Consider the following 15,450-nt stretch of genomic DNA (forward strand, 5'->3'; position numbering starts at 1 on the left):
AATTAAAAAACAAACTTAAAAATATACATTTAACTAAAAATATAATTGAATTCTTATTTTTTTTAACTTTGATTTATTTGTCATTCGTTATATTTATATATTGTTTGAATTAAAATATAACTAGAAACTTATATATAATTTATTTTAAAATATATAAGTAAATTAAAATTATTAAAAAAGTGTAACAAGTTACCTGCAATATACACGAATATGATGAAATCCAACAAGTAGAAGAATGAGTATTAAAATTCTAAACCGGTCTTTGTTTTACCGGTACCCATACTAGTCCCATCTTGTGCGGGAATGGAAACATGGAGGATCAAACCCATTTCTATCCTGTCCGTTGTCATCCCTAATAAAGAATATATATATATATATATATATATATATATATATAATATGTGTTGAAAATGATATTTTATGAATAATAGATATAACAATAAAAATAATTTTAATATCATTATTCATTAAATTTAAATGCTTAATTTAGAAAAGAAAATATTTTTTTTTGGGCTAAACAAGATATATCATTAAAAGAAGAGGGATAAGTTATGCCCCCATAACAGTACATATAACAAAGTTTTAAACAAAAAGACACCCCAGCATAAAATGGGCACATAACATTCATTCAGGAATGGCCAAAACAGTAGAAAGCTAAAATACATGTCCCTACCCAAGTAAGATTACGGGCATGAAGATGCTAATAAATGTAGAACAACCAAACCGTAAATACATCAACTTCTAGTACGGTAAACGTTCGGTACAGCTTAATAAGAATAATTTAAAGTTAGGCAACAACTTCAATCTGATAAAAGAAAAAAACAATTCCTTAAACGTTCGGCATAACGATCATAATTCATAAGTATAAACTTAAATCCTTAGCTTGCCCATGACTTTGATTCCATATCGATGTGTATGTCTTTGAGTTTCACCACCTAAGCTTTGCTGGGAAATACTGCAAACAGAAGAGAGAAAATTATAAGCACCGGAAAGAAACAAATTGACTAAATTAACTATGATAGAAGATCATCCAAATTTAACCATTCACCTTCTCGATGAGCGACATATAGTATGGCTTAACTTTTTCTATGTCTACTAGAACTTTACTCTTGCTGTAGAGGTCATATTTGCTGTACAAAGTTATATTATTGGTTAGGTAATAAGTAGAAAAGGATGTGTTAATTATATTAACTCAATTATCAATTGAAATCAAGGCAGCACTCAACCTAAATATTTTGAGCCACTTCAAATTCTCAATATCTTCTTCATTCATCAAATGTGTATATGCTCCTGCCCTATGTAAAGCTGCAAGGTTATGTGTTGAAGTCATTATATTTGTTTGGTAGACAAAAATGACTATACAAGTATACAACTTGATAAAAAGGCCTACCGTAAAAAGAATGGTATTTGATAATGAACAATGCTACTGGAGGCAAAGTGGTGCCGTTTTCCTTTGCAACCTGCAGAATCGAGTGTACCGTTTATCATATGTTATAAGGAAGGTGCTATTAATTAGAATATAGAGGAAATTAAAAACAAAAAAAAAATGAATATATCTATATGTGATGAGCTATATGCAAACTCACCAAATACATATACTCATCATGTCCCCATGACATCACAACATTGTCTAGTCCAATTCCTTCTTTGTAGATTCCATTTTTCGTGTTATAAGTAGGATTTGTGTTATCCGGATTGTCCTTGAAATGCTGCAGCAAGAGTGAAATTTATGCCAATTTGTTCATTTGAGACGAGAAAAATCACTATATCAGGTTGCTTATAGAAAAAATTGATTAACTACCTTGTGGTGAACATTTGACTCATCAAAAGCACATCCGAGGGGAAATGTATCTCCTACAAATTAATTATATATGTCAATAAACATTAAGTTAATTAAAGGGTTATATTTAAAATTAATTACAAGAACCAAATGAAGAATTAAAATGAATTAACTAATTAATAATTAAGTTGGTACGTATGAGGTTTAAAGGAACAGTTCTCACCAACAACAGACCATTGAGGAAGGCCACCAAAGCTTGGAAGCATAAGGATCTTTCCAAGATCTGAAACCAGCCAACGACAATTGCCAGTCACTATAGTAGGTCAAAGATATTTTGTCTCTCACTAATACTACTATACAAGCTGGGCCTAGGTTGATATTAAACATATCAATCACTCACTAGCATTAACGTCACTATGTTTGTACCCCTTCCAGTACTTATTGCATTATTGGGCGAAATATTCCACCTTGCTGGCCTCACCAGTACAGATATATACGTTGGACCACTAGTACTTTGACATTTTACCAATATTAATTAATAAATAGATTATTAAAAATAATGAGTTTAATTTAGTTAATCAAGACGTGTGGATATTATATATTTCATATTACCGGTCTTTAATTCTTAATAAAAAAAAGATTATTGAAAAGAGATCAAATTAGTTAATTTCATACATGTAAAAAATATATATTATCAACTATTTAAAAATAATGTGACTTTTAAAATAATTATTATAAAAATAAAATATGTTTTAAGTCTCTAAAAAAATTTAATTTGATTTTAATCCTCCAAAAATTGTGTTTCATTTTCATATCTCTAATTTGAAAATGTTTTTTTTTTCTTAAAGTGACTATAATGAACATTTAATGATAATCATAAACCGCTAGAAAATGTATTTAGAAAACTAAACATAAAGTATTTTCAAACTAGAAAAACAAAAATAGGACAAAAAATGGAAAAATTAAAATCGAATTTGAAAATTTTTAAATGTCCTATTTACTTGTATTAACTAACCACTGAATTGATAGTATTCCGTGATAAATAGAAAGTGAAGCAACCTCTCAAGAGGCAAGGGTGGCTATATACGGTACGAGGTCAGATATATATGTGCGGTGGGGAATCATGGATGAGAGCATCTTAAATAGTGCATGTGTTGATATTCTTTCTTATTAAATGCGACCTTAACCAGTTGAGACAAGGGTCTCCATATAATAGATTGAATACGTGATGGAGGATTATGCACTTTAAATTGGCTTTTTAGGGTAGTTTATTTCGAAGAAAGAAGAATTTCCAAGAACATAGAGCACATACCATGAATAAGAGCAGTTAAATGTAACCAATCTTCATTAGGATAGTCTTTTCTAATGGCTTCAGCGGACTGCAACAAATGTTGTATTTGTGGTTCATCCAAATCAGGATCGCTATCATCCGTCACTTCATTGAGCAGCTCACAACACTCCCATATACCCATTTCTAATTTGTCCAATTTCCCATACTCCTCCCTCATTCTCTTCCCCTATATTACCAAAATTTAGCAAATCAAAATTTGGTCACTGTCGCAATATTGCAGTACTTTCCGGCCAGTAAAATATTATATATATATATATATATATATATAAAGATGAATCAAATTACTTTAAGAATAATTTTAAGAAAGGTATTTTTCATTTTCTTAAAATTTAATAGTTCTATTATGTAGCTAATCTTAATTGTTTGCTTACATAGTCATATGTCTGGTTGATGTGTTGCATCCTATATAATTCCTCCACCATTCTTTGCCTTTCACTTTCTGCATCATAGTTCCTGTCCAAATTTCCCATAAGCAGGAGTCAGTTTCTTTTATTTAATAAAAAAATTATGGTTATGAATTAAGGTCCTGTTTGAAATAACCTTTAATTTATGAAAACTTTTTAGTTAAAATAAGTACTTCATTTTTAATATATAAAAAATATTATATATTTATAAGTGATCATTATAGAGAAGTTAAATAAAGGTTTAGGCGCATGAATTACTAGAAATTTTATTTATTACTTTCGATTCATTTTATTTTATAAGTGTTTGTAGAAAAAGAAAACATCTTTAAACTCACTCTATAGCTAAGCATAAATTATGAAGACCCTACCAACTTGCAAAGGGATGCAAGCAGTCTGTCGATCTGTGAACATTAACACAAAAAAGGTTTTTAACATTGAAAATTTACAAAGATTCTTAGAAAACCAATGTAGTATCCAAGGCGATACCATTTTTTTGTTATCGGAATGAATATTCTACATCGCTAGTCCTAGAACCGATCTAGAATGTGAACGTTCTTGCAATTTTTTGAGAAAATTTTATTGTGGAGGTAATGTTCAATACTCCTGAAGGAACAGTGTAACAGTATTCCGAAGGGATTAAACAATATTTTAAGAAATCATTTTGCTTCACAGACAACAATGAAAGCAACAATGCAAGCAAGTTGTTTGCAGTTGTTTTTGTTTTCGTTTGAATTAATAGAAACGTCCACTCCTTGTAAATTAGCTCAATCTTCTTGTCTCGACTGTCTCATGCATATTTTTATTATCATAAACCTAGCTACTTGAGTTAAATTAATATTTAACCAGAAAATAAAAATAAAAAGTTCATGATATCTATTTGTTATTGTTTGTAGAAGCATTCATGATATCTATTTATTCAATCGAACACACTGTGTTGAGTTTAATCATTGTAATAATTAGAAAACTGTATACATTTAGTTTATTCATGAGATATATCGTTTAACTAAATAATGAACTGAAATTGTTCTACGTTTTTTTTTCTGTATAATTGCATTTGTAGTTTTCGAATTGAAATATTGTATTATGGATGGATGCAATATAGTTGTATGATTTTTTAAAAAAAATTCTACATCTTATCATATATAACTAATGTAAAAAGTGTGACTTTCTTTCTATATCTTACATTAATTGACATAAAAAAGTTGCTTTTTGATATTGGCTGTGAGGATCATAACTGATGAAGAAAATTAGTACTTTGTATAGTCTTTATTACGACTGATAGATGTAGAAAGTGAATTTTTATATAAGTCAATTTCAGAAATAATATGAAAAATAATAACTTTTTATAGTGAAATACAAGGTTGAAAGCAACCCATATGAAAAATGTTTTTGACTAGTGAGAAAATATTTCAACTTTAAAGAGTAGGGAAACAAAAATAGGAAATGGAATTGAAACCTGAAGGAGTTTCCAAATGCATTCATGTCTGTGGCATTAAATCCATTCTGTCTCTCATGTTTAGCCAATGGAAATGCACCATGCAACACAAGCTCGTTGCTGTCTTCAGAATGGACATTTTTTTCTTCAAATAGTGCCCCTGCGAGAATGTATTAATTACATGAGTTGCTACAAAATAAAAGTAAGAGAAAAATAACGAGCATACCAAAGGCAGAGCCCTCAACGCTGACAGACATTTTCCTAGCAGATGGAAGAAAAATAAAATGAAGAGAGAGGAGAGGAGGAAATGAACTTAAATGTATAATTGCCTCAAAATGGTCACAAGAGGCACCTAAATATATAGTCCGATCCACTCCACTTGAACAAATCCTGCAATGGAATTTGAAAACGTGGACACGTACATTTCTCAACTCAGCTCCAATACAATAAAAAAAAAAAAACTGTTTTTTTTCCTCTGATATAAAATTTAGAGAGTATGGTGCTCTAGTTAACTGTTTAAGGTAAGAAAAACCTCCTGATGTAAAAAGTATTTTCAGTGTTACTTATATTTATTTTATCTAAAAGAGATAAGTGAAAATTCAAATTGTGATATCATATATCAAGGGAGTTTAACTCAATTAATTGATTAGAGTAGGTAAATTCTGTAAAAATCTTAGAGAATGTCTTCAATTTATTAAAAGTTATATATATATATATATATATATATATATATATATATATATATATATAAGTATTATTATTATTATATTTGTAAATTTTAATTATTCACAAATAAAATATAATTTTAGTTTGTACATTATACATAATTAATATTTATTTTTTATGACTAATAATTATAGTATATAAGTATTTTAAATGTATGATTATATTATAATTAAAATTTGTGATAAATAAATATTTTTAAGCATATAAACTTATAAAATTTGTTAGATAAAATTTTTCTAATTAAGTTATGAAACTTATATGATTTTGAAGAAAAGAGAAGTGCATTAAAGAATTATGAACCTATGGATTAAAATTCTAGAAGTTACATTCGTCCTCCAAGGAATTCATTTTGATGGAAATATATGTTTTTGATGACTCTCTCTTAAAGAGTACGTGTGATCTTGAAAGTGCTCATAAGTAGGATCATGTCAAAATTCAAAACAAGACCTCATACTTTCATTTTTTGTTGGATTAAATTATTATTACTTAAAATTCTTGAAACACTGACAACTTACACATTAAAATTGGCTAGTGACTCGAGATTATTATGTTTGTATTTATTCTCACTTTTAATAAATTTATGTTTTTTTTATTATTTTAGTGTATCTTTCTAAACACTTTACTTTTTCAATGTATATTTTTTCTCAAAATTTTTACTATTTAAATCTCTATTTCTTATAATTATTATCAAAATATTTTTTATAAATCAAGTATTGAAATCAAATTTCACATCGAAAATACTTATAAAAAATTGCTTAGAGATTATCTTATAAACTATTATATGACACAATTATAATTATTTATGAATATCTTTATTTAAATCACTATCATTTGTATGGTTAAATATTAGATAATTATTTAATAAGTTAAAAATTATAAATTTAAGAATAAATTTTATGTCTTATTTTTAAATATTTATTTGTTAATAGAATCATTTAGTAAAAATTATTTTTATACAATAATAAATTATCTTAGAAGAATAAATGTACCTTTCACGATTAGCAGAATTATATTTTAGATATATGATAAGTAATTTATATTATAATACATTGTTATTTTCAGTTATTGATAATTTATTTTAAAAATATTAAAAATTAAGTTAGAAATTAGAACTAAAAATACTGAAAATGTCATAAAAGATCGATGTTTTCCATTGATACCATATCTCCGTACTACCCCAGAATTCCCGTGTGAGGACCAATGTTTTTTTTAAAGAAAAAAGAAAAGACTAGTGGACAGTGGCTGTGAATGTGGTGGGATGATCCAGCAAATTTCTTGGAGGATTTTGAATCACAAGGATTCCATGGTCACCATTTGCAAACATACTTCAAATGACCTTTATTTTTTTTAGAACTTTAAATGACCAAATGTTTATTATGATCATGTGTTAGGTGTTGATGTACGTGGGCCCTATTTTTTCGCAATAAATAATATTTATTTCTCCCAAAAAACAATAAATAATATTTATATAATTAAAAATATGATGCATTAGTTAAAGATATTAAAAAAAAGAAAGAGAAAAGAATAAGCCTCCCTCCTTTCAAAAAAAAAAAAAGAGAGAGAGAGAAAAGAATAAGTCTCTCTCCTCTTAAAAAGAGAGAGAAAAGAATAAGTCTTCCTCCTTTTCAAAACAAAAAAAAGTAAAGAGAGAAAAGAATAAGCCTCCATTCCTTTTAAAAAAAAAGAGAGAGAGAGAAAAGAATAAGCCTCCCTCTTTTTCAAAACAAAAAAAAAAAAAGAGAAAAGAATAAGCCTTCCTCATTTTTTTTTGTAAAAAAAGAGAAAAGAATAAGCCTCCCAAAAAATATAAGTGTTAGATAATTTGCTTCGTGAAAGATTTTAGAGGAAAAAGGAATAATGTAATATTTTAAAGGGGTGAAAAAAATAAGATAAAATTAACGAAATCTAAAAAAAAGTATTGAGGTAATTTGTGTGTGTTTGAATTGATAATGATAAAATTAATTTTAAATAAAATTGATTTTACACAACTAATTATTATTGTCCAACACAATTGATTGTGAAATAACATTACTTTTATTTGGATAATAAATATCAGAAAATAGTTTTTAAAGAAAATATTGTTTAAATATTTTGAATCAAAATTAATTTTAAAGATATAATGACTAAAACGGATATATATATATATATAATTAAATAGGCCTAATTAAAATTAAGCCTATATAGGTGTATTCTTCATTTGCTTTCGGATCCCAACAAGCTTTTCTTTTTTATTATTTGGAGTCGGATTCACAACAACTTTTCCTCTAATAGTACCTATAATCTATAGAAATATTAACATATTAATGCATACGAATAAGAGAAATAAAGTTGTATCATTTCGTTATACACATGATATAACAAGCCGTATTGTACATGTACATTTAAAATTAAATAAATATACAGAGTATAATATAGAAATTAAATTCACGTTTAATAATTTATATGAGTAATTTTAATATTATTTTGAATTTTTTATATACTATTAATTATTTAGTTTAAATTCTAATAAATATAGGTTAGTAAATATGTCAATAAATATTTAAATATATACCATAAGTTTTCTTCCACTTTATTTACATCTTGCATATTCTATTTTGACTTTAAAAAAAATTATTTAGTTCATTTTTTTCTAATTATGTTATTAGTATAAAATATTTAATGACTTTCCTGATAATTAATCTTTATAAAAAATTGAAATTTGTTATATATATATATATATATATATATATATATATATATATATATATATATATATATATATATATATATATTACAAGCAGTATGATTAATTTATTAGAAATTGTAATAAAAAATTAATAGAATCACTTGGGTACGGTGTAGTTTAATTTATTTTTAATTTGATTGAAATATCAATAATATAGGGCCAAAGGACCATTTGGGGGTAATTTTTTTCAAATGTACCATTTGTGGGTAAAATATAAATTAATACCTAAAAAGGGATAAATTCTAGGTTATCCTACTTAGGACTTCAGAATTGAATATAACATGTGTTATAATTTTTTTTTTCATTAAAATCATAAAAAATTTTATGATTTTAATTTTAGTTATTTTTAAATACGACTTAAAGTGGTAAGAATTTTTTTTTCATATGCTTTTTAAGTCATAAAGATTTTTTTTTCTTTTTTATTTTACTTCAATTTTTTTGCACAACTTTAATGTGGTAGTGTATTTTTTAGAAATTGTAAATAATTTTTTATTTTTATTATTTAATAAATTAATGTATGTTTTATTTTTTTTTAGTTTTATTTAATTTATTATTTTTTTCAACTAATAAAAAAATTGTAATGATCAACAAGAGACAAAAGAGTACCTTCAAGTGCAAGCTGTGTTTGTCCGATATAGGTAGGTAAGTTGCGTGGTTGCTACTTGCAAGGTGCGTGTGCTGTTGTTCGCCCCAAATGCCATTCGTTATTCGTTATTTCCTGATCACTTATCATGCCCACCATGTGCCTCATGAGTTATCTGGATTCTAGACCAGGGGAAAAAATATCTCTTGAATTATATTTTGTACATGTGTTGTACGGATTTGCAATGTTAAATTAACTTTTATTAATTACAAATAATTAAGGCTATGACAAATTATTGTTTTTTTTTATTTTTTTATTAGTTGAAAATTTTATTTATTTATTTGATAAATAAATTTTTTTAAAGTGATTTTTAATATTTTTTTTGTAGCTTTCAATTTTTTTAAATGTTACTTGAATTAATGTTTTTAAAGTGCAAATTTCTAGTTTTTATATTTTATTTTATTTTTATCTTTTAAAAATTTATTCAATTTTCTTATCACTTTTTTTAATATGTTATTTTATATTTTTAAGTTACTTTAATAATTAATTTTATTAAATATTTATAATTTAATAAATTAACTTAAAATCTTAGAACTAATTTTTCTGCATTCAGCTAATTTTTTTGTTAGTTTTGTTTAACATAACTTAAATTTGCATTGAAATTTTTTTGGTGTCAAGTCTGCATTGATATCATTTACACAAAAGTGAATAAACAGCTAATTTAGTTGTATTATTGAGTGACAACAATAATTTAAGTTCTTTAAGATTCGCATAGTAAATAGGTCATTTTTTGTACATATCTTCCTTTTTTTTGGTACATAAAATTCGTCTTTTCAAAATTAAATAACACTATTTTTATGTCTTTTACTGTTTATGATCCCACCCATATCTTAAAAAGATTGGTTGGGGTTGGAAGAGGAGGAAAGGACAGTTTGTCCCTTACCCAAAAGTTCAAAAACTAGAAGGAGCTTGTTTATGGTATAATTTTGCATTCTTGGAAATATTATATTGGGAATGTTATTCTCATATACATGTTTGGTTGAAATTTAGTAATGGTCGAAAAATTTAATATTTATTTAATTAAAAAAATATAGATATTAAGAGGCATTTATTTCAAGGTATGAAGCAAGATTTTGAAGAATATGAATTTTAGAATGTCATATTCTCATATTTGATATAAGTTTTGAAAATTATTTTTAGGAATAATTGATTCCCAGGAATGTAAAATACACATGATTGTGTTGCTTCTTATTTCCATGGAAAAGGATTTGTATATTTGATTCTCATGGGAATAGAAGTTGTTTTCAACAACAACTACCTATCCCTACTTATTGTTCCACATTTCATTTTATTTTATTTTTTAATTAAATAAATGTTAATCTTTTTTCTGAAAAAAATTTGTCAAGCAAACATGTTTATGGGAATAATATTCCCAGGCATAATATAATTGTCAAACAAATGTGTAATTCCTGGGAATGAAATTTTATATCTCGAAACAAACGCTCCCTTAGAATGTATTGGAAATAAGTAATTATTTTTTAAAAAAATAACCTACGTTCCCATGGGAATATTATATACCCACCCTTCCTAATGGGAATAGAGTTTCCTTGAAACATGAAGATATAACATATGCCGGAATAAATTCACATATCCTTCTAATGAACATGGGTTAAAATATTCCTACTCTCATATTCCTTGGCCCTTAGCGGGTCTAAATAGCAATTGTGGGTGAGAATAGCAGTCCCCTACAAAATATTGCTCTCCCTATATATGACCCAACTAGGCCCACACATCAGAGAAGTTGCGAATTACATGTGGGTGTTGCTAAGTGCACCCAGCACTATTGCTGGTGCACCCAACATTTTACCTGAATGGACAAAAATGCTTCTGCCTTAAATTTAAAAACAAAAACACGCACCCAACCACTGTTACGCTTCTTCTTCTTCTTCTTCGCTGTTGTCTTCTCCTTCGTCGCTCTCCTCCAAGCTTCTTCTTCTCCTTCTTTCGGTGCCATTGACGACCTGCATTTTGGAGCTGCTCCGCCGTCGAGGTAAGTTTCATCTTTCTCCCCGTTAATGGAGTTTGATTTCATGGTTTTGGTTTGGTTATTGATGTAGGTTAGAGGATTTAGTTTATAGATACGGACGTAGTTCATCCGTATTAGGAAGATTAGGAATAGGATTTCGGTTTCTTCATACGGATGTATTTCATTTGTATTTGTTAATGATTCTATAACGTTTATACGGATGAACTTCATCCGTATGAGTCATACGGATGAAGTACATCCGTATGAAGCTTTTTAATTTTTTTTTGGAAATTTTTTAATTTATGTTTTGAAAAAATTATTTGTATTTTTTTGTTTTGTATTAAAAATAGGTATATTGTGTGTTTATTAAAAAAATGTATTATTGCATGGTGGTATGAAATAAATTTTAAAAATTAATAGTAAATAATAGGTATTTTTATTTGTTTTTTATGTTTAATATATTTGAATCAAAATAGTGATATGTTATTTAATTATGTATTGTATTTTTAATATGTACTCATATATGGTGGCATGTTATTTGTAGTTGTACAATTTGTAGATGTTTAGGGTGTAGTGGTTAGGGTTTATTTAAGGGCTTAAGGTGTAGGCGTTAGGGGTTAGGGTGGTTGGATTAAGGTTTATCAGCTAAGGGTGAGGATTGAGGGTTATGTAGGTTTATTGTTATTGGAATAGTAAATGGTGAATTTGACAAAAAAAAATACATGTTATTGGTAGTTTTTCAATTTGTAGATGTTTAGGGTTTAGGTGTATTGGCTAGGGTTTAGTTTAGTGCTTAGGGCTGAGCTTAGGGTTTAGTTAAGGGCTTAGGGGTAGGTGTTATGGTGGTTGGATTAGGGTTTATCAGCTAGGGGTGAGGATTTAGGGTTATGTAGGTTTATTGTTATTAGAATAGTCAATAGTGAATTTGACAAAAAAAATATATGTGCGTCATGATTTGCAGATCATGGTTAGAACCAGAGGTTTAGGTCGTGCCCTAGGTAGGGTTATAGGCAGAGCCCTGGGGAGAGAGGATCATCATGATTCAGATGATGTTCCTTAGCAGCGAAGGCCTACAACATCTGCACATAAGCAATGAGAAGCTGCCCTTGTTGCTGAGGATGCTCCTGATATGACTGAGGACATACTTGCACCTGGTGCAGAAGTTGCTGATGGTTGTGAGGGATTTCCTATAGATGATGCTGAGGGATTCCCAGGTGGATCGCGTGACCCATCAGTGCTGACTGAGTTTGGTGACCATGTTGCACTTAGCATATGGAATGGAGAGGTATTTTAAATTTTTAGGTGAAGTTTTTTGTTAAGTATTTGTTATTATTGAAATTTTTGTGATAATTTAATTTATTATTTTATGTTATTTCAAATCATTTATACTTCAATTCAGGAACGCTCTAAATTGAAGTTAGCCTCCCACAAAAGGAAAGTTGAGAAATTTAGGAGGCCTGCTCCAGAAATTGAAGGGCTAGTCGCTGCCACAGGATTAACTCCTTTGATCGCGTGCTCAATAGACACTGGCAATTGGGGAGTTATATCCGCTTTTGTCGAGAGGTGACACAAGGAGACTAGCAGTTTCCATCTTCCTATAGGAGAGATGACCATCACGCTGGATGATGTGGCATCACTACTTTATCTTCCGATCATAGGCGCCTTCCATAGCTTCGAGCCTTTGCATATGGATGAAGCGATGTTGATGTTGGTGGAGTTGCTAGAAGTCTCGGGTGAGGAAGCTAGAGCTGAGACTACACAATGTCATGGGGCATATGTACGCCTATCGTGACTACAGGATATTTATGAGAGGAGATATGAGGCCCGACATTGGATTGTTGCAGCTTGTGCGTATCTCCTACACTTGCTAGGTTGCATTATTTTTGCTAACAAGAGTGCAACACATGTTCATGTAGTATATTTAGACGCTTTCTGAGACTTGACTCAGAGTGGAAGCTATGCATGGGGAGCTACCGCCCTAGTGCATATGTATGATCATTTAAATGATGCTTGTAAGAGCGGTGGCCAACAGCTTGCTGGTTACATCACTTTAATACAGGTAAATTTTATGTTTTTAATATGTTAAATTGGATTATGATTTAAATATGTTTTTTTGACATTTCTTTTATGTTGATGTAATGTGTGTAGTGTTGGATATATGAGCATTTTCCAAGTGTTCATGAGAGCGTGATTGATCTAGAGTATGATGAGACGTCACCACATGCCTGTCGGTGGCTTACTATGAAGGCTTATTCGAAGGGATTCCCAGCATCGACGTACTGGACACATATAGATGCACTGACGATCCCTGATGTATGTTGGATGCCTTATGGTGAGCACTGAGGAGTTAGGGCATTTGACCTCATTTCATGCTTTCAAGGTGGGCTTAGATGGGGTCCCGTTGTGGTCACACATCGACCAGAGAGAGTGGTGCGACAATTTGGATACGTTCAGACCATTCCTCCACTGCCTATGGGTGCCAGCTTGTCATATGAAGATATCGACAACAAGTGGATGCATTACTCGGACCATTTAGTAGTAGGGGGACAGATTTGTCTTGTGCCTGGATAGTGTGCACCAGATTACATGGACTGGTTCTTTGGGATCTCGCATTCGTTCATCACACCCACACAGGCAGTTGATCCGCCCAGACATCCATCTGTCCCACAACATGACACATACGAGGAGCCAGATATCCCTGAGGTCCTAGTGGCACTAGAAGTTGGACCTTCACATGCACCTTCTGATGCGGAGCAGCCTAGACATGCTGTGGTAAGATGACTTGCTTTAATGTTTTATTAAATGCTATTTATTTCAGTTACTATAATTGTATATGGGTTTTTTGAATGTCATAGGATGTGTGCTAAGCGATCGCAGAAAGGTTGGAGCGTCTACTTAACCTAAGGATAGTCATTGCAGGCACATAGGTAGATGAGGTCATGGAAAACTGCATCAGGATCGCTAGGGGTGTCACAACAAATGGAAATGTTTATGTTAGGGCGCGACGAAGACGACGCATAGATCAGTCATAGATGATGTTTATAATTGTCTTGTATTTGACAACATTTTTGTTTTTCCTAACATTTTGTATTTGTTACATTATTTTGGTTATGACTTTTATTTTATGTTTATTCTAGTTGTGTGTGTCTTCTATTAGCCCAAATTGTTGCCTTCACATGAGCGAGAATAACCTATGCAGTGGAAGAACTCGTGTTTGATTCTCATTGTGTACAACATTCTCTTGGATCAGTGGTACTTATGCACCGCGAACATAATTAGTCTTTGACTTATGACAAAATTTTTTGGATTTTTTCCTGTGAACGAGTAACCGACAAAGTTGTGTTGACGTGGCATGTTCCACCTCCCGTTGTAATATAGCAGGGATCATGAGTAGGGGTCATAGTGGCTTCAAGTAAGTTTAGTATATCATCTGGTGTTCTACCAATAGTGCATAATAACTCAATCGAACCAACACACGAAAATTGATGATTACACATTAACATTGTGTTAACATCATCATCATTTTTCAATTGCATACATTGAAAGCGAAATTGGTTACCTGTATTTGTAAATGACTGCTGGTAGTAAATTTCATCCAAATATTGTTTGTCGGTTCGCTGAGGGATATTGTGTATTCTGCTTTTTAGTGTTTCAAAATCACAAGTGTTAGGTACTCGAATGGGTACTGGAGTGGAAGTTTGAAAGTAAACACCACTATCGTTGTGAATAATCGATCCATTTGGAAAAATAAAACCCAATGTGGAGTTCACAATCGTCCGACTGCTAGTTTCTCCCAAAAAATGTCATACTTTGTTCTAAAAATTGGGTTGGGAGAGAATGTGTGATTTTTTAAAGTGTTGGCGTGTGTCATATATATAGATGGTTTTCACTAACATTGCTTCAATTTTTTTTAAAAAAATAGAGACGCGTGTAGATGATTTGTGTTTGTGTTGTCAACTACAACAATATGGTGTCAAGCTTTATCTTGCATCAGAATGTGTTGTCAAGTCTGACAATGTCATGTCATGCTTTATCTTAATACGCATGTATTTCACAATGTGTTGTCAATGTTGACAACGATGTATCATACATGCGTAGTTTATTTTAGTTGCACCAACTAATTTATTTCTTAACGCAACAATTAAGTAATAATTAAGGATAAACGTATCACAACAATTTATATCACATAATGAATAAAATTAGATAAACAAGTGTCACAATCCATAAATAAAAATCTATAACATGAAATTTTCCAAAATTGTCTTCTACATTTGTAATAATATTTAAGCCAGTAAGAAAACATGCATGCACACAATTCATGTATGACATTACAACGATGCATGTTCAGTCTTCATTTGGGTTAACATAGTCTTTTTTCAACATCATGAAGCTTCTGTACTACTGCATTCTACAAATATAT

At 29.7% G+C, this 15,450-nt stretch overlaps 1 protein-coding gene across 2 annotated transcripts; it reads right to left on the minus strand.

Annotated features, from left to right (window-relative positions):
- Nucleotides 1-602: 602 nt before the first annotated feature.
- LOC100777649 (inositol oxygenase 2) lies at nucleotides 603-5,335 on the minus strand. Of its 2 annotated transcripts, XM_003529019.4 has the most exons (11): nucleotides 5,197-5,335; nucleotides 4,992-5,130; nucleotides 3,503-3,584; nucleotides 3,093-3,297; nucleotides 2,004-2,063; nucleotides 1,802-1,854; nucleotides 1,587-1,709; nucleotides 1,391-1,460; nucleotides 1,227-1,305; nucleotides 1,049-1,130; nucleotides 603-955 (listed from the first exon to the last, which is right to left on the minus strand). In XM_003529019.4, the coding sequence occupies exons 1-11, from the start codon at nucleotides 5,225-5,227 to the stop codon at nucleotides 929-931; spliced, it is 951 nt and encodes a 316-aa protein (XP_003529067.1). In that variant the 5' UTR covers nucleotides 5,228-5,335; the 3' UTR covers nucleotides 603-928. The 2 variants fall into 2 exon arrangements, with proteins under 2 accessions (XP_003529067.1, XP_006583567.1); XM_006583504.3 differs by lacking the exon at nucleotides 2,004-2,063.
- Nucleotides 5,336-15,450: the final 10,115 nt, after the last annotated feature.

This window comes from Glycine max, chromosome 7 (assembly GCF_000004515.6).
Source record: "Glycine max cultivar Williams 82 chromosome 7, Glycine_max_v4.0, whole genome shotgun sequence".
NCBI classification, from domain to species: domain Eukaryota; kingdom Viridiplantae; phylum Streptophyta; class Magnoliopsida; order Fabales; family Fabaceae; genus Glycine; species Glycine max.